The sequence below is a fragment of the Eubalaena glacialis genome, chromosome 9 (assembly GCF_028564815.1).
Source record: "Eubalaena glacialis isolate mEubGla1 chromosome 9, mEubGla1.1.hap2.+ XY, whole genome shotgun sequence".
Lineage (NCBI taxonomy): Eukaryota > Metazoa > Chordata > Mammalia > Artiodactyla > Balaenidae > Eubalaena > Eubalaena glacialis.
This window is the reverse complement of record NC_083724.1, coordinates 21579994-21600099: the sequence shown is the minus strand read 5'-3', so window position 1 is coordinate 21600099 and position 20106 is coordinate 21579994. Positions and strand designations below refer to the sequence as shown.

General features: G+C 39.2%; 1 protein-coding gene across 1 annotated transcript in view; it reads left to right on the top strand.

Annotated features, from left to right (window-relative positions):
* SLC31A1 (solute carrier family 31 member 1) overlaps positions 1-20106 on the top strand; it is a 30837-nt gene that overhangs the window by 5969 nt on the left and 4762 nt on the right. The window contains exons 2-4 of the mRNA XM_061200094.1: positions 17694-17857; positions 18365-18437; positions 19809-19977. Of these exons, the coding sequence (XP_061056077.1) occupies positions 17726-17857; positions 18365-18437; positions 19809-19977 (374 nt within the window). The 5' untranslated portion in view covers positions 17694-17725. The remainder of the gene's footprint in view (positions 1-17693; positions 17858-18364; positions 18438-19808; positions 19978-20106) is intronic.

Here is a 20106-nt window from a genome sequence, read left to right as displayed (position 1 = left end):
CCAGCATTCGCCACAGGCAAACCAACAACACTGTGATCTAGACGATTGAAATCCCGTATAATATAACTAAATGGAAGGTTTAGCAAGGGGGACCTTTGTCTGCCTTTGATTATAACAAAGAGGCATTTAAAACAATGCTTTGCCAACCTATACATATCTGACTAGCTAGTGTTCTTTAAATCAGGCTATAAGAGTCTTTGTGTTTTAAGTGACATGAAAGTGAGCCCTATGTGTGACTTGGACGTCTCATTTCAGAGATTAATTTTGTCCTCTAATGAGAAAGCAAGCTACCATTAATAATATCTCATATTTACTGTACCTTATAATTAGGAAGTATTTTGACATATTTTATTTGATCCTCACAACCTGTGAGATTGGCAGGGTGGGTATTTTTATATCCATTTTGTAATAAATGAACTAGTACATGTTGAGTTTAGGCGATTTGCTTAATGTCACATAGCTAATGTATGGCAAACTTATGTCTATAGTTCAGAGTCTCTGATGCCTAGTCCAGGGCTGTCTCTACTCTTATCAAACTTTTTATAAAACACTCAGATCTTTACATAAATCATACTTAAGCATTCATGGTTAGCATGGTGGAAATGTGTCAAGACTACAAAAGGATCCAGTAAGAGGGTTATGAAAGGGTGCATCTCGGTATTGCTTTATTCCAGGATGTGGCTTAGCCAACAACAAAAGGTATCAGAGAAGTAGAGTATAGTAACTGGGAGATCCACTCCCCATTGGACTTAGGCCCTTCTATCGTTGCATAACTAAAAGACCTTTTCAGTTTGTTTGTTTGACATATCAAATTTGAGTTGTCCTATTCGGACCAGGCAAATAAAAGCTTTTCCAAAGGCCTTTGTGAAGAATGTAGTTGTACATTTGATCTTCTTTGTACAGAACGGTGGGAGTGGGCAAGAGAAACAGGAGCTTCTATATTATTTGCCACTAAAACAGGATATATAAAGTTCAGAAACCCCTCCTACTTAGCTGCTTCCTGACAAACTATCTGGAGAAATGGGAGTGTTGGGGAAAGTAGCTAGCCTAGTGTTACAGAAGCAACGTATGAGAAGCAGATGTTATAGGTTCAGTTGACTGAAGAGTATATTAGCATCATTATTCAATGACCTAGGCCTCAGTTTCCCCATCTGTAAAATAAAGGAGTTGGACTTGATAATTTAATTTTTTAGTAGGAAATATATTCACATGGTTCACAATTCAAAAAGTACACAAGGATATGTAGTGAAAAATGTTGCTTCTAATTCAACCCACATCTGACCAGTTGCCTTCCTAGGGATCACAATGTTACTACCTTCTTATTCCCCCACGCCCAGAGGTAGTATAGGTGTTTACAAATAATATGTATATACTTTTTTCCCTTTCAAAACTTTTTACAAATGATAGCATATAGTGCCCCTTCTTTTTTCATCTCATAAGCTACCCTGGAGATCATTATCAGTATACAAAGAGCTTCCTCATTCTGGTTTATGGCTGCAAAGTAGTCCACGGCACATCTTATAATGTATATATTTTCATTGCAAGATGGCGCTTTGAGCATATCTCGTTTCCTTCTCAAAATCCTAATGAAATGACTTTAGAAATATAAAAATAAGAAAAAGTATGATATTGTGATTTATAATGAATATACACTTGTTCTTCATCCCATTTCTGGCTCAGAGCTAACACCCTTGGAATTTCCTAAGTGACTAGAGCTATAAAGGTGTCTTTTGTTAATAAGGTGACTTCTCTGAGGATGGGGGCTAGTTGCCTGTGAAGCCAACCAAAGTGACTAGAGGGTTGGAACTTTCAGCCCCTGACTTCCTGGGAGAAGGGAGGGGCTGGAGATTGAGTTTAATCAACAGTGGCCAAATTGAATCAATCATGCCCATGTAATGAAGCCTCCATAAAAACCCAAAAGGACAGGGTTCCGAGAGCTTCTGGTTTGGGGAACCAGAATGCTTCCACGTGCCACCATGCCGGCCCCAACCTACAAGGACAGAAGCTCCTTTGTCCAGGACCTCACTATATATATCTCTTCATCTGGCTGTTGATTTGTCACCTTTAATATACTTTGTAATAAATCGGTAATCTAGTGGGTAAATGGATTTCCTTAGTTCTGTGAGCCACTCTAGCAAATTTGTAGAACTCAAGGAGAGGGGATTGTGGGAGCCTCTGATTTATAGCCAGCGGATCACAAGCACAGGCTTGCAATTGGCATCTGAAGTGAAGAGCAGTCTTGTAGGACTGGGTCCTAAATCTGTGCAATCTGATGCTATCTCTGAGAAGATAGAGTCAGAATTGAGTTGAATTGTAGGACACCCAGCTGGTGTTGGAGAATTGTTTGGCAGTGGGGAAACCACCCGTAAAAAAAGTATCCTTTATCATTAGAAAACAGAGAGAAAGAAGCCTGAAACTTCGAGACATTTCAAAGAATATAAATGCAGATTGGAATCAAATTGAAACAAATTACTGACCACCTGATTCATTATAGGTGAAGAACATCCCTCCCTGTGAAGTGAAGTGGATAGAGTTCACTAGCACACTCTGAAAACTCCTAAAATGAGAACAGCAAAGGTTAGAAAGAAAGGTTAGCTATGGAGCAATGGGCGAAGGACAAATCAAAGGATTTGGGGGATTATACCTATGCCAAGTTTAGAAAGAACAGTAGATTAAGAAGTAACGATAATGACTATTTATCGAGGGCATGACGATTTATCGAGGGCTTACTGTGTTTAGGCACTGTGCTAAGTTGGTGTTTAAATGCACACTGTCACGAGGTAGGTGCTACTGTCATCCCTATATTAGAGGAAACTAACTTCCCCTCTTAACCACTATGCTGTTGCCTCAGTGAACTCTTCGTGACAATCCTGTGAGGGAGGCTACTTTTATTACCTGATTTTAGAGCTGAGGCCCAAAGATATTAAGTAATTTGCCCAAGGGCCCACAACCAGTAGGTCCAGTTTTACCAGTTAGAGAATAACTTGCATACTTGGAAAGCCGCCATAAAAAAGAAAGAGAAAATATCTCTTCTGCCCACAGCTTCCTCCTCATGTTCTTTTTTGTTTGTTTGTTTTTAGTGGCCTATTCAGGATCTCTAACTGAACTCCCATTCTCAGAAATGCAGGAGTTGATGGTTAGGGACAGGCCCTGGAGTGCTCAGCTGGGAACAAATCTTAACTTCATTAATCATGCTGGGAACTATATACAACATTTTCTTCACACAGAAGGTTTTTTGTTGTCTTATTAGTCAGCAATAAAGTCTGTTTTTCTGATAGTTCAATTCCTGTATTTCACAACTAATCTAGAAAAATAGAACTGTAGAAGATATATAACTTCCCCTTCATCTGGAACTCAGATTTTATTCACACAGTGGGTGAAAGAAACCTCTCTCAAATCCCAAAGATGAGCCATTTGTTATTAAATTTAGTGTTAGCCCAGAAAGTTCTTTGATTAGTAGGTGGTGGTGTGTGTAAATTCTAAGTGAGACTGGGCAAGCTTTGTGCCCTTTTGGAATATCAGAATAAACAAATGTTTTATTTTAGTTCCTGGTTGAATCTTGACTTTCTTTCTTTTGTTTTTTTTTTAGCTCCCTCTTCTTAAACATACAGTCATTAGAGCCTGTGTACTATATCTATGTTGTACATCTCTGTAATTCAGAACTTTGGTTCTCAAATTTTAACGCGCATAAGAATTGCCTATATATCTGGATATATACCTAGAGTCTGAGACCCCATTCCCTGAGAGGAGATTCAGTAGTCTGGAGTGGGGTCCGTAATTTTCATTTTTAGCCAAACATCTCAAATAATTCTGATTCAGGCGGTCCTTGGACCATACTTTGAGAAACCCTTGAGTTAGGAGGGAAGCAATTAACATTTATTATTTACTATGTATGTTATTAATGTGCCAGTCGCTTTCATATGTATTTTTACATTTGATGTTCAAAAAAATTGTGAGATTTTATTAACCCAGGTTTATGTGTATGTATTATCCCCACAAAGTTTTAGTAACTTGTTCTGAGCTCCAAAGATGGCATTGCATTATGACAGTCAGCAGTCTGACTCCAAGAACCAGGAGGGCTGTTGCTCTTAGTATTTCTGCTTTAGGTATTTCTCAGAAGAGATGATTGTATAAGATTGGTGAATTGGAAAATATTAGAAAGTGATATGAACAGTCTGTTAAGTTAAAGCCACTGAAATGTTGGAATGTCTAAAGCAGATCATCTAATATTCAGAATGTTCCTAGAAAAGACAAGTATGCATTTGTTCTTCTTTGAAACGATATTATACACACCTAAACTTTTCTAATTGAAATAGGCCCTAAAGATGAGTTATTCTATTTCTTCACTAAGGAAATTGTGACCATAAAGATTAAATTGCTTAATGTAATGGAAACACCCGATCTAGAACCCGGGTCTTACTTTCTTTCAAGTTGTAATAATTATAAAGGTTAAGGTAGGCTACAACCCATACGTTGCCTGAGAATTACTCAGAAGACTATTGAATCAATGGTTGAGAGTGATGACTCTTTGTGACATTCACCATTTGAAAGTTCACACAGAGGCATAATAATTAAAGGTGTTCTGGTATTTTAAAGGAGTAGAATAAATGGTGACTTTTTTTTAACGGTGACATTTTTATGAGTTATTCTTTAAAAGTTCTGTTTCTGACACTGAAAATATATAGTAGAATGGCATTTGGGGCTTTTGTGAATTTTAATGGAATGCTGAAATGTGGCCTGGAGCTCAGGCTATGTGGAAGTCCATTCTCACTTAGAGCTACAGAGGCAGAGCAGCCAAGAATACTGCAGGTAATAGTTTTAACACAAATTGTAGGCCATAGCATGGTGTAAAGTGTTGCAAGACACAACTACTCTGGAGGTAGATAACTAGATTTAGCTCCTCCTGGACAACTTAATGGGGTTTATAGACTTGACAGGGCCCTTGGATAACTTGATCTTTGTTTACCCCAAATGTAGGGAATATTCACTTGTGCCTCCCAATAGAAATAGGTCTACATTTCTTTCTAAGCTCCCTAAAAACTATAACTCTGTTTCCTTATCTCAATTTTTCAGAATTGCCCCCATAAAGTAAAATAGCTACCTTTGTGTTAAGAGACAGGGATGCAAATAGTTGGGTAGAAGTACAACGATACAAGTAATAGGTCACCGGACTTGAGGTCAGAATCTGGATTCTACTTGCAGACTGCCTCGAGACTGACTGACACGTGACCTTGGCTAGTCAGTTAACCTCGTGTACCTCAATTTTCCAGCTGTAAAATAAGTAGCTATTCTTGTTTAATCCAGGCCTGTCCTTCATGTGGAGTTAGGTCTAGAAACATACTACATTGTGGTAGCTCAGCAGAAAAACCTGAGAACATGCCAGAAAAGAAAATGAAGTTACTATTGGGCCCAGACTTAAAATCATTCAATCAACAAATATTTATTGAATACAAACGTAAAAGGTGTATTAGATTGCACATAGCCTAACGTAGGCCTTACAATGCATTCCATAAACAAGATGTGAGTAGTTTTCTTCAGCCTTGTTTTTGAGCACTCATAGAACATAATAATAACAATAACTCACAGAGTAATAATAATGCTTTTATGTATGTTATATGGTCTTTTTTTCTCTCTCAGTATTTCTTCCCATTCATTATCTTATTTGAATCATACAATAACCCTAAAGGAGAACAAGACAGATGTTATCTCATTCCCCTGAGTTTCGGATGAGAGGCTAAAACTCAGAGATCATTAGTGGCTCTCAAAGAAGTAGGGTGTTTCTGCACCCCAGGGGATGTTTGGCAAAGTCTGGAGACATTTTGGATTGTCACACATGGGACAGTGCTAATGTCATTCAGTGAGTAATGGCTAGGGATACTTACTGTTAAACATCCTACATGCACAGGACAGCTCATACAGCAAAGAGTTATTCAGCCCCAAATGTCAATAAGGCTAAAATTGAGAAACTGACATTGGTGTTTTATCCAAAAGAATACAAAGTGACAGAGTTGGATGAACCAGAATCCAGATCTTGGACTTAGTCTAGTATATTCTCCACTGCCCTTAGCATTAAAAACTGCAGTCACATAAATTCTGGATTTATTGCTAATGTTTCGTGGAGGTGTGAGTGAAAAGTGGGGTTTGTCATATATCACTGTTAAAGGTTTCCATGTATAGTACAGATTGTATAATCCAATAAAAATCTACTAAACACTTGCTGTGTGTCTTACAGTCTGCTGTCCATGTCCCACTGGGAGCTTAGTCTACCTTCATCATATTTTTTAACTTATTGAGCAACTACCAAATTTGAGTAATTTACCCAAATGGTATTGAAATCTGGATATGGCCCCTTTAGCAGCTTCTATGCATAGTACCTACTGCCAACCTAAAGACTCATGGGACTTTTATAGGAAATGTCACCAAGATACTCAGAGAGAAATTAGCAGAGCCAGGATTTGGATCTTATCTGACTCCAAACTCATGCTCTTAACAATATTCAGTAAGCTTAACTCTCTCCTACAAAAGGTGATGTGTGACTTTAGAAGCTCTTACAACCCAGGATGGTCCTTGTAGAATATCCTTCAGTTTTGCCCCTCAAACCATTAAATAACCCAGAAATTAGAAGGTTCTTCTAATCCTTCTAAAGTTTTAACAGATGTGTTTCTGGATTCTGGCAAATTAAAGGATTATGGCCAATGGCTCTGTAAGGAATTTTTTTTTTCCATCTGTGAATGCCTCACAGAAAACTTGAGCAGGAAATATTGTTAGGGAAGAACAAATAAAGGCCACTTATTCTACACAGCAAAGTATTCTGTTAAAATATAAATCTGGTCACATCACTCCCCTGCTTATTACGCCTAAATAGCTTCCTGTTGCCCTTGGAATAAAATTTAGTCTCCTTTTAATGACCTATAAGGCCTTCTTCAGTATACCCCTTCTGCCTCTTTCTTCAACCTCATTGGCCTCTCTTCTCACTCAATGTGTTCTATTCATACTGACCTTGAATGACTTTGATTCTTTTCTTGCCTCAAGGGTGCTATTCTCTGCCCTTCTACCCAACTCCAGTGATTTATCAGTCTGTTTAAATGTTACCTCCTTAGAGAGGGCTTCTCTCTTCTCTCTCCACCTAACCCCCTCCATCTAAATTAGTTCTTTTACTGTTATTCTCCTATCACAGTACCATGTTTACTTCCTTCATATTACTTATCACAATTTATAATTATATATACGTATACATATTTATTTGTTTCCATATTTAATGAGGATTCCTCCTCTAGAGAAGGTTCCGCAAAGGCAAGAATCTTGTCTTCTGCAGCTGGCTCCTTGTGAGTAGATATGAAACCTACACGGGTTTTGTAAGAATTAAATACATTTTGAGTGAGTGAATATTTGTCCAGTGTTCTTCCAGGTGCAGTAAGGAGGTATAAATTAGTTACTTGCCCTCTAAGAACTTGCTGTGTATATATGGTATTTTTTATCTCGTATTTTAAGAACTGTAAGTCAAATTTTCCATAAGAGAAGATTGCTAGAAAAATTCAGAAAACAGAGAGAGATTTCTTCTGTCAAGAATTCAAGGAAAACCTCATAGGAGAGGTGGCATTTTAACTCAGCCTTAAAGAATGAACTAGATTGTAAACTCAAAAGCAGGGGTCGTATTTTAACTTTATCCTACTTCTGACACATTTTAAGTGCACTGTAAATGTTGAATAAATAATGATAGGATTTGCTCATATTCAGAAAATGGGGGGGGGGGTACTACAGAGAATGACACGGCCAAAAAGGCATACAAGTGTCAAAGTACTAAATTTATTCAGGAAAATTGAGTAAATCAATTTCAGTGGAATATTTGAATGTGAAGAGGATGAGATTGGGATAAGGCTGGAAAGTAAATCTGTAACAGAGACATAAATGTCATGTAGTGAACATAAAATAAGTGTATCAATATGAGAAGTTGGAGGTGAAGATACTTATGTGTCTCTTTGCAGAGAGATTAGTTTCTGGGAGTACAACCTAAAATGCAAATTACAGCTTGAGAAATACGTGCAAATGGTATCTGGACACTAGTTTAGGTGGGAGTACTGGTTCTATTATCAACACCATCACCAAAAAATAGCAAAATGCAGGCTCCTATGAACCATCTCCTGTACTTGGCTTGGCTGGAAAGAGAGTGTTTGTTTCCTTATATTTCTGTAAGGGAAACATCCCAAGGGATGTGTTTGTGTTTTTTATGTTTTTTTCCCTGTAATTGATTTCTGATCTCATAGCTTGTGGTCAGAAAAGACGCTTGATATGATTTCAATTTTCTTAAATGTACTGAGGCTTGATTTGTGACCCAAGATGTGATCTATCCTGGAGAATGTTCCGTGCACACTTGAGAAGAAAGTGTAATCTGCTGTTTTTGGATGGAATGTCCTATAAATATCAATTAAATCTATCTGGTCTATAGTGTCATTTAAAGCTTGTGTTTCCTTATTAATTTTCTGTTTGGATGATCTGTCCATTGGTGTAAGTGAGGTGTTAAAAGTCCCCCACTATTATTTTGTTACTGTCTATTTCCTCTTTCATAGCTGTTAGCAGTTGCCTTATGTATTGAGGTGCTCCTGTGTTGGATGCATTTATAATTGTTATATCTTCTTCTTGGATTGATCCCTTGATCATCATGTAGTGTCCGTCCTTGTCTCTTGTAACATTCTTTATTTTAAAGTCTATTTTATCTGATATGAGACTTGCTGCTCCAGCTTTCTTTTGATTTCCATTTGCATGGAATATCTTTTTCCATCCCCTCACTTTCAGTCTGTATGTGTCCCTAGGTCTGAAGTGGGTCTCTTGTAGACAGCATATTTGTGTGTCTTGTTTTTGTATCCATTCAGCAAGCCTGTGTCTTTTGGTTGGAGCATTTAATCCATTCACGTTTAAGGTAATTATCAATATGTATGTTCCTATTACCATTTTCTTAATTGTTATGGGTTTGTTTTTGTAGGTCCTTTCCTTCTCTTGTGTTTCCCACTTAGAGAAGTTCCTTTAGCATTTGTTGTAGAGCTGGTTTGGTGGTGCTGAATTCTCTTAGCTTTTGCTTGTCTGTAAAGCTTTTGATTTCTCTGTTGAATCTCAATGAGATCCTTGCTGGGTAGAGTATTCTTGGTTGTAGGTTCTTCCCTTTCATCACTTTAAATATATTGTACCACTCCCTTCTGGCTTGCACAGTTTCTGCTGAGAAATCAGCTGTTAACCTTATGGGAGTTCCCTTGTATGTTATTTGTCATTTTTCCCTTGTTGCTTTCAATAATTTTTCTTTGTCTTTAATTTTTGCCAATTTAATTACTATGTGTCTCAGCGTGTTTCTCCTTGGGTTTATCCTGCCTGGGACTCTGCGCTTCCTGGACTTGGGTGGCTATTTCCTTTCCCATGTTAGGGAAGTTTTTGACTATAATCTCTTCAGATATTTTCTCTGGTCCTTTCTCTCTCTCTTCTCCTTCTGGGACCCCTATAATGCAAATGTTGTTGCATTTAATGTTGTCCCAGAGGTCTCTTAGGCTGTCTTCATTTCTTTTCATTCTTTTTTCTTTATTCTGTTCCGCAGTAGTGAATTCCACCATTTTGTCTTCCAGGTCATTTATCCATTCTTCTGCCTCAGTTATTCTGCTATTGAGTCCTTCTAGTGTATTTTTCATTTCAGTTATTGTATTGTTCATCTCTGTTTGTTCTTTAAAATTCTTCTAGGTGTCTGTTCTTTAATTCTTCTAGGTCTTTGTTAAACATTTCTTGCATCTTCTCGATCTTTGCCTCCATTCTTTTTCCGAGGTCCTGGATCATCTTCACTATCATTATTCTGAATTCTTTTTCTGGAAGGTTGCCTATCTCCACTTCATTTAGTTGTTTTTCTGGGGTTTTATCTTGTTCCTTCATCTGGTACATAGCCCTCTGCCTTTTCATCTTGTCTATCTTTCTGTGAATGTGGTTTTTGTTCACAGGCTGCAGGATTGTAGTTCTTCTTCCTTCTGCTGTCTGCCGTCTGGTGGATGAGGCTATCTAAGAGGCTTGTGCAAGTTTCCTGATGGGAGGGCCTGGTGATAGGTAGAGCTGGCTGTTGCTCTGGTGGGCAGAGCTCAGTAAAACTTTAATCCGTTTGTCTGCTGATGGGTGGGGCTGGGTTCCCTCCCTGTTGGTTGTTTGGCCTGAGGCAACTGAACACTGGCGCCTACCCGGGCTCTTTGGTGGGGCTAATGGCGGACTCTGGGAGGGCTCACGCCAAGGAGTACTTCCCAGAACTTCTGCTGCCAGTGTCCTTTTCCTCATGGTGAGACACAGCCCCCCCCCCCACCGCCTCTGCAGGAGACCCTCCAACACTAGCATGTAGGTCTGGTTCAGTCTCCTATGGGGTCACTGCTCCTTCCCCTGGGTCCCGATGCGCACACTACTTTGTGTGTGCCCTCCAAGAGTGGAGTCTCTGTTTCCCCTAGTCCTGTCGAAGTCCTGCAATCAAATCCCGCTAGCCTTCAAAGTCTGATTCTCTAGGAATTCCTCCTCCCGTTGCCGGACCCCCAGGTTGGGAAGCCTGATGTGGGGCTCAGAACCTTCACTCCAGTGGGTGGACTTCTGTGGTATAAGTGTTCTCCAGTTTGTGAGTCACCCACCCAGCAGTTATGAGATTTGATTTTATTGTGATTGCGCCCTTCCTACCGTCTCACTGTGGCTTCTCCTTTGTCTTTGGATGTCAGGTATCTTTTTTGGTGAGTTCCAGTGTCTTCCAGTCGATGATTGGTCAGCAGTTAGTTGTGATTCCGGTGCTCTCACAAGAGGGAGTGACATCCTTCTACTCCGCCATCTTGAACCAATCCTCCTGTTTCTTATATTGTAGTAGCCTGGTCCATTCATGTTTGCCTGGAAGGCATAGATGATTTAGAGATTGGAAAGTGGGTATTTAAAAAATTAAGTTTGTCCTTAGCATGCTTTTTCTTGAGAATGATAGCCCTCCATTATTATATAGCTGGATAATTCTCCATGTAATCAATTCCTCCAAACAGGCTTCTCATCTCCTTTGCTCAGCCTGAGCAGCTTAATAAGGTGGAGTGGACATATGGAAAGATAAAATTTATGGTAGAAGGGGGTGACCTTGAACCAGTATCCAGATGCAAAGCCTTTCTTCGTCTTATTCTGATTAGAATCGAATCACAGGTTTGCTTTCTGTCTTTTCTGTGGATAGTTAGAAAGAGATTCTCAGGGCAGCTCCTGAGTTATCGTCTTTTTTACTAAAATAGGTATTCTTAGCCAAGAACTTCTGTGCAAAAGAGCTACTCTCACTAATTTATAGCTGCTCTTTTATTCTTCTAAAAACTTGTCAGTCCATGGAGCATTTCTTGTTTGCCTAGATCATTGGCCATTCATAAATGAAGGCCCTTTAAGTTTTAAGTGTAACTGTTTGAAGTAGTTTTCCCCTTTATGTCTCTGGCAGTTGGTTACTTTTGATGCATCCCATTAGTCTGATGTATGAGTAATACAGACATAGACTCTGCTTATTACTTGAATATGTAGACTGTGCATAGGTTGGTTTCTTTCCACAAAAAGTGCTTTCGAGGAATCCTGCAACTGGTTTATTATCTTTGCTATTGTTACTTCTCTTGCCTGATAAACAGTCATTTGTTCTTATGTTCCCTTAAGGTCATTATTACTGAGACCTTTTCAAGGGCAAGCATGGTAGCCAGGCTTAGATGACACGATGGCGTTGGCCTAAAATGGCTCCTCTTATATCAAAAAGCTATATCTGGCTCTTTTCTCTGGGGACTCCCTACACTATCTGCTTACAGTAGAGCTCGTTTTGGTATATGGTGAAGAAAGAGAAAATAATATTGAAATCTGCAAGTAATCACTAAATTAATTCTTTGCCAGGTCTATCAACATCTTTCTCATCTCAACCCAACCACTGACACAAAGAAAAGCAAGTGAGAATTTGTTGTTGTTTTAGATGATCCCTTGGAATTATTTTTATTATCAACAAAGGCACAAAGTTAGAAGAGAAAATGGTAGCCTTAGTTTTATTGAAGGATTTTTTAAAGGATAAAATCTAAGTTTTCTTTCTTTCTTTCTTTTTTACTTTTTTGGTGGTAGTGGTAGTGATGGTGGTGGGGTTTTGGCAGTTATTCTCCAGAGTTCTGTCTTTATAAACCTGCGATTGTAGCAAGTGCCCTATCAACTCCTATCACCTGCCAAATTTAGTCTGGGGAGAACTGTGTGTGTTTGATTTTTAAGGTCTTTTCCATTTCCTTTTTTCTCATTGGCCTGACTTATCTTCTCACTACCTCTACTGCCTCATTTTACTGAACTGTTTTTAGTACACTGATACGGCAGAACTTTGGGAGTCAAAAGTTTTTGCCAGTTCTGGCTAGAACCTGTGTAAACCTATGATTTACTCAGCCTGATACCTTTTGGAAATGAAACTGGTGTAAGTATCCTTATGATTACTGCACCTCAAGAAGGACACAGGCCAAGGAAAGGCAGCTAAAATATCCAAAGCATGGTGTGGTTATATTCAAACAATTATGACCACTTTTCTGCCAGTCAATTTGGAGTAAGAATGTGAGGCCAGGGCCTAGAGGATGAGTGGAACAACATCATAGCCATCAACAGGAAGGATCTTCCCCATATATATTCATCAAATTGTATTTCCCTTCCCTGGGAACTACTACATTTTTTTCTAAACAACTCCAGTGTATTGGCCTGGAATGCCAAGTTATGGAGAGGCACCTAAGCCCTATTTGTTATTGCATTATATCAAAGTCTCCCCTTTATTCCTGCATCTCCTTTACCACCTCCCTCCCCCAAAGAACAACGTAAGTGCAGAATTCATAAAGCCATAGGAGAATTTCAAAGTTCACCTATAGAGGCACTTGAAACAAAGCCAGAGCCATATCTCAGAATATCTGCTGGCCCCATACAGGTCATAAAAAGGCAGGATTAGTCCAGTGAAACTTGTTGCTTGATCACATGAACATAGCCCATAGGCATGAATCCCTGTTTATGGTAGTATATTATCTTTGACCTTGAATTTCCCCTATCTGTGCTTGCCAGAAGCTTGTGTCATCAATCATAAATAATGACTACAGAAAGCAGAAGAGTGACTAGATAGATTTCCCTTTGTTTAATGTTTTTACAAATCCAAAAAGGAACATGACCCTAATCATTTTTTGAAAATATTTATTTATTTATTTATTTGGTTGTGCCGGGTCCTAGTTGTGTCAGGCAGGCTCCTTAGTTACAGCATGTGGGCTCCTTAGTTGTGGCTCACCTGCTCCTTAGTTGTGGCATGCGAACTCTTAGTTGTGGCATGCATGTGAGATCCAGTTCCCTGACCAGGGATCGAACCCGGGCCCCCTGCATTGGGAGCACAGAGTCTTATCCACTGCGTCACCAGGGAAGTCCCGACCCTAATCATTTTAAGAATAAAAACTTTCTTCCTTATCATTGAAGTCAGGAAAGACTGGAGGCAGTCTCCAAAAGAATTATCTGAGACTCCAGATTACATCTGTCTGAGCTGGAGGAGAGGGCCCATGTGGCAGATGTATGACCACTTCTGTGTAGTCTTTTTGTGGGGTCTAATCTCCATAGTCCCTATGGATTATTGTTTCTTATTCATCATTGTGCAATACCGGGAAAATAAAAGAGAATTTGAAGTTTAGACTAAACCTGTTAGAAGTAAGGTCAGTGCTAAGACTCAGAATTGGGTATCAGAATTTAGCCTTCTTGCTAATTCCCTAACTTCTGTCTATAAATTGATATTTATTTTTCTAGAGATGCTAGATTTTGCAAAGAATCTGGCCCTGTAGTTAAGCTTTACAATGTGTGTGTTGAGGGGGAGTGTTGGCAGGAACAGAGGAAACTTCTTTTTCATGATCCTCAGAAGTAGACTGAGAAGGAATTAGACCCTTGAATACAAGGAAGTTTTGAAACCTATTTTTATAAATACTGCACCATACTTATTAAATGGAGGAAAGCGGAAGGCAGAAAGAAGTGCAAAGCTATATGGCATTCAATGTAGAATGTGCCATTTCATTTTCCATATCTAATAGTATTCAGGGCAATACAAACAAGTTGGCATATAGCCAACTTCAAGTACCCAGCTGAAGATAAATGTTCCCTAAAAACTGAATAGTGTAAAGCCTTCCTGAGAAATAAACTTCTCACCTATTTCGTATGAACAAATTTCCATAGAAACTCATACTTGATTTTTTTCTATAGCCAATTCCTAGACCATTTCTCTTCTATTTCCTTAAAAATCAAAGAAGTTTTCTATGCTAGAAGAAGGAGCTATTACGAACTATCCACATGTGTCGATAGTCACTTTGTGGTCTCAGGAGACAGGATAGGCAGAAAGGGGCTTGAAAGTGGTCTTGGCTGGCATACTCTGCAGGAGAGAAGCTAACAGAAAACTGACATTTGCCTAGGATTCTGTTATAAGAAATCCATTGTTGGGAATTCTCTGGCGGTCCAACGGTTAGGACTCCTTGCTTCCACTGTAGGGGGCCCAGGTTCAATCCCTGGTCAGGGAACTAAGATCCCGCAAGCCGCATGGCAGCAGCCAAAAAAAAAAAAAAAAAATTAAGATAAAGGCTTTTTGTTTTTTGTTTTGTTTTGTTTTTGCTGCAGGGCATGCAGGATCTTAGTTCCCTGACCAGGGATCGCACCAGTGCCCCCTGCAGTGGAAGCACGGAATCTTAACCACTGGACCGCCGATTTTTAAAAAAAAAAAAAAGAAAGAAATCCATTGTCCATCGTCAATGAAAGGAAATAGATTCTATTCCTGCTCTATTTCCTAGTATATTTCAATGTGAAATGTATCCTACAAGATGACACTTCAAAATAGGTGCATACTTTGAAAGGCATTCTTGAGATTCGGGCATATGAATTACTGGGTCACTGATATGTCTGAAGAGGTTTGATTACGGGTCTTCACTGAGCAGGTGTCTCTGATTGGTAATGAGGTGCCTGAACAATTAGGAACCTTGGGTCTTCAAAAAAACCTGTTGATGGGAAGACTCTATAAAAGTTTATCAGGGAAATCAAGGGTACAAATCTTAAGTAGTTTCTGGTGCTATGTTCTTGCTTTTTAAATTGGCCTTTGCATTTCATCTTATGCCCCAAAATGAAAATTATGACTGTTCAGTTTCCCCTTCTAGCTTTTAGCCTTGAAGCTCCATGAGGAAAGAGTCTATATCTGGTTCATCTCTGTATGTCCCTCAGTCTCTTACACCAAAAGGCGCTCCACCAATATTCACTGAATCAAAGGCCAGGATTCATGTTGATAACATGAAATGAAATTATCCTTTATGGTTTTCTTATGATATAATCATTTTCTAGACCCTTATTAGAAGAGAACAAAATTTGCGACTTCTACTCTTTATGAGGATGTGCTATCAATTTTCTTGGCAGGCAAAAGGCTTTTCATTCTTATTTCACTTCATTTGCTTGGTTCAACATCATAATTTATGATCACTCAGATACCACTGATCTCTCCATCCTACTATGTTTCTTTATCTGAAAACTGCTGTCCTCTTACCATTTGTTCCATCATGGAAACTTTTTGTGTGCTCTCACTTGTTGATTATTTTTGTGTGTATTCTTTTTTTTTTGCTGTTCGCTATAAAACCTTTGTGGACAAAGATCTTATGATGTCTCTCTTTGTACCTCCAATCTAGTCCCTTTATGGCAATGGTATTAATGATACCAGCTTGTCCAGCTCCCCGATTATGAAGTAATAAAGTGTCTGGCATGAAAGTTATTTAAATTCAGAGTTGAATTTTGATTATCGGTAACTGATGCTTTGCCTTTTCCTTTGCTGGAAATAAGAACCTATTTTTTAAAATTAATTTATTTATTTATATGTTGGCTGCATTGGGTCTTTGTTGCTGCGCACGGGCTTTCTTTTTAGTTGCAGGGAGTGTGGGCTTCTCATTGCGGTGGCTTACTCTCATTGCTGAGCACTGGCTCTAGGCACGCAGGCTTCACAACTAGGCACGCCACAACTTCCGTAGTTGTGGCACTCGGGCTCAGTAGTTGTGGCTCGTGGGCTCTAGAGCGCAGGCTCAGTGGTTGTGGCGCACGGGCTTAGTTGCTCCGCGGCATGTGGGATCTTCCCGGACCGGGGCTCGAACCCATGTCCCCTGCATTGGCAGGCGGATTCTTAACCACTGCACCACCAGGGAAGTCCCAATTAAGAACCTATTTTTTAAGCTTGCTGTCATAGAATCATAGGATAGGAGTTGAAGAGGGGAAAATAGATGGCTGAATATTTGTGCTTTTGATTAGATATCCAAGACTCCCTGAATCTGTATAAATTTCCTATCTAAAGTATGCCTCTTTTCAACCTCTTAGTAATACTACCATATTACCCTGTTTCTTTCCATCACAGCACTAATCACCCCATGAAAGTGTTCTGTTTACTTTATTGTTTCTCCATCCTGTACCGTGTTTGTCTTATTCACTGTTGAATTACTGGCACTTAGCTCAGAGTTTGGCCTGTAAGAGCTTGATAATAAGAGGCACACTTAGGCTCATGAACATGAATACCTACTTGGAATTTCTAAAGCATTCTTTCCTCCACAAACTGGAGTTGAGGGACACTAAGATAATCCTCCCTCGCCACCTTCCTCAACTCCCCACTCCCCACCCCAGCTACAGGAGTTTTTGCTCCTTGGATTATGTCTCAGATGGACTTTTGCAGTAAAATAGTGAAGTGGTAGTAAAGACACAAGACTGAATGTGCAGGTTGTCTAGACTTAATTTAATAGCGAATATCCAATTTATACCTTGTTTTCAGTGTTCTCAGCTCTAATGCCCTGCTGGAATTGATACTGTATCTAAATTCAGAGCACACTGCTTGCCTAGGGCAGCAATAGACCTTTTCTTCTAATTTAAATTAGCTGAAGGCTGGTTGTCCTATATGTGAAAATGTATTCTTAATATCCTGATTGAACACAGGCCATCCAATTAGGTGAATTATCTTGAAATACTTGCTTTTTATCTACTGACATTTATGCTTAGAAAAGCAGTTAAATTTCATTAATGGCATCAATTTGTCCATTATTACAAATTGTTTCCTGCAACCCGAAGAAGATACTTTTCTTCTCCTTATCTCATATTTAAATTTGAACATACATTGAACATATCTAGTAAAGGAACGATTCTGCAGAATAAGAGTTAGGTTTCTGATAATGTATAACTGATTCACTTTGCTGTACAGCAGAAACTAACACAACATTGTAAAGCAACTATACTCCAATAAAAATTAATTTACAAAAAAGAGTTAGGTTTCTGAAACCCTACGTGCAAATCCCTTTTGCCACAGTCTCCAGAGGTGATCCCTATTAGTACAGTTACTTCTCTTTCCATCTGTAGATTATAAAAAATAATTCTGAGTAAAGAGGCTAGGAGAGCACGTATTCACTGGCTGAAATCCCACATAGACAAAGTATTTATCAAGAATCAAGATTTGGGGACTTCCCTGGTGGTCCAGTGGTTAGGATTCCGTGCTTGCACTGCAGGGGGCACAGGTTCGATCCCTGGTCAGGCAACTAAGATCCTGCATGCCGTGTGGCTTGGCCAAAAAAAAAAAAAGGACAAGATAAAACATCATGAAGATTTTTTTTAAAAATCAAGATTTTGTATTTTTAATTGTTATATATAATTCTTTTTCTTAAAAGAATCTTCTGCTGACTCAACTTTTCCCGGAAAAATGGGCCATTTCCACCACATGGGGATGAGCATGGGGATGAGCAGTGGGGACGACAACAGTACCATGGCACCTTCTCACCATCACCCGACCTCTTCAGCCTCCCACTCCCATGATCACATGATGATGATGATGGTAAGTGCCACAGGAGAGGCAGCCCAGGCCCTTTCCCACCCACTTGGGGAATAGAAATAATCGAATTTTAGGACTGGAAGATGATTATCTTTAAAGATCAATTTACCAATGAGAAAAAACTAAGGTAGACCTAGAGAAGTCAAGTGATTTGCCCAAGATTATGTGGCAGGTTAGTTTCAGAGCCACACCAGAACCAAGATTTCTATGGTTCTTTCTTCAGTATTCCTTTCTGTCAAAATTGACCTTTTTCTGGATTAAGTTCTGGTCTTTTACACTTTGTGTAGAAAAGAGAAAAAGACAAACGTTGATGGTGGGGACAAAGGAGAGTACATGTGGAGAAGTGCCTGTGGTAATACTATACTATAATGAGGGAGAAAGCCTCCCACTTAAGTGAATGCCTCTTATTACCCAGAACTGCTACTTTTAAATGTTCTAAGCTTCTTGACCTGAAATTCTCATGTAGAAGCTTCAATTGTTTCTAATTGACACGTTTTGGTTTCCTGGCAGCCTATGACCTTCTACTTTGGCTTTAAGAACGTTGAACTATTGTTCTCTGGTTTGGTGATCAATACAGCTGGAGGTGAGTAAGCCATCAGGTTTTGTTTGAAGGTGACACTCACATGAGAGACAGTGACAAAGAATCTGGAAACCCAGCACCTCTTCCTGCCATAATTACTGAGTCATTATGGTTATGATTGTAATCACCTTGCTTCCTATTTCCTACCTGGAAGGTAAGGATACACGGTGCTTATTTTGGTCCTACAGTAAACCTCCCTTAAATAGCATGTGTATGTTTTAGAATTTCTGAAACATAATTTAGATACCAGGTAGGAGTCTTTTGCAGACCATTTCCTTTCATCTTTTTCCAGAGTGTTTCCTTGTTTGATAAATTATTGATCTTGGATATAAGACTACAGTTGAAGTTCAAATGACACAAAAAGCATTATATATATACATACCACAAAATAACCCTAGCTTGAAAACTATTAATCAAGTACAATCCTTCCAGTTTACAGATAAATTAAGCTTCAAATAATGAAATGATTAGCCCTAAATCACATAAAGTTAGTATGTCAGAGCTAGGACAGGGACCTAGGGCTTCTATTCCTGCCTAATCCAGTGCTCTTTCTAGCTTACCAAACTGGTATACATCATTCCCGACTCTTGGCCCATCTTAGGGGCAGTCCTAGTTTTGGGGTAGCTAATCACCCATTTTTTGTGTGTCTATAATGTTGAGTTGGTGTGCCTTAAATTCAAATTGCACAAGTTCAGTAGTCAGGTGGACCACTTTAGGTACAAGATAAATCTTTGGACCCACAAAATCAATTTGTTTTGGGAAGAAGGGAAGCATTTAATTCAGGTAGTATGTTAAATCAGTTTTGACTACATTCATATTGTTACCAATGCTTCACAGTGAGAAAGACTTAGATTGAAACGCCCATTCAAGAAATTGTCAGCACTTTAAAGTAAGTTGTTTTATTCCTCTTTTGCGTATTCTACATTGTGTGTTTCAGTGTGACAAGGTAATTTAATGACATCAAGCAGCCAGACCAAAAGGTTATTGTTGTTCATTTTTTTGTATCTTAATCAGAAAATGAGTATGATCTGCAGTGGAGGCAGTAGTCCTCACTAATACCATCTTAGTTCTTCTCTTCCATCTGTGTGATTGAAGAGGTAACAATATAACATACTCTGAAATTAAGAGTAGAGAGTAGCGGTTTTTCAAAATTCCCTGGCAGTCCAGTGGTTAGGACTCGGTGCTTTCACTGCTGTGGGCCCAGTTTCAATCCCTGGTCGGGGAACTAAGACCCCGCAAGCCACGTGGCATAACCCAAAAAAAAAAAAAAAAAAGAGTAGCAGTTTTTCTATGTTGTCTTTCTAGCTTGGAGAGCACACCAGCTAATGATTTTGCATGTTTGACATTACCGCCATCTTTTCCCTCCCTACTTAGAAATGGCTGGAGCTTTTGTGGCAGTGTTTTTACTAGCCATGTTCTACGAAGGACTCAAGATAGCCCGAGAGGGCCTCCTGCGCAAGTCACAAGTCAGCATTCGGTACAATTCCATGCCTGTCCCAGGACCAAATGGAACCATCCTTATGGAGACCCACAAAACTGTTGGGTAAGAAGATTGAACAGATCCAGATGGAAGTTCTGGAGAGCTGAATTAGCTAAATAGGAAAGCAGCTATTTTATTAGCAACAGCCCTCTTCTTGAGTTAATGATTCTATATGACCTTGATCAAAACTGT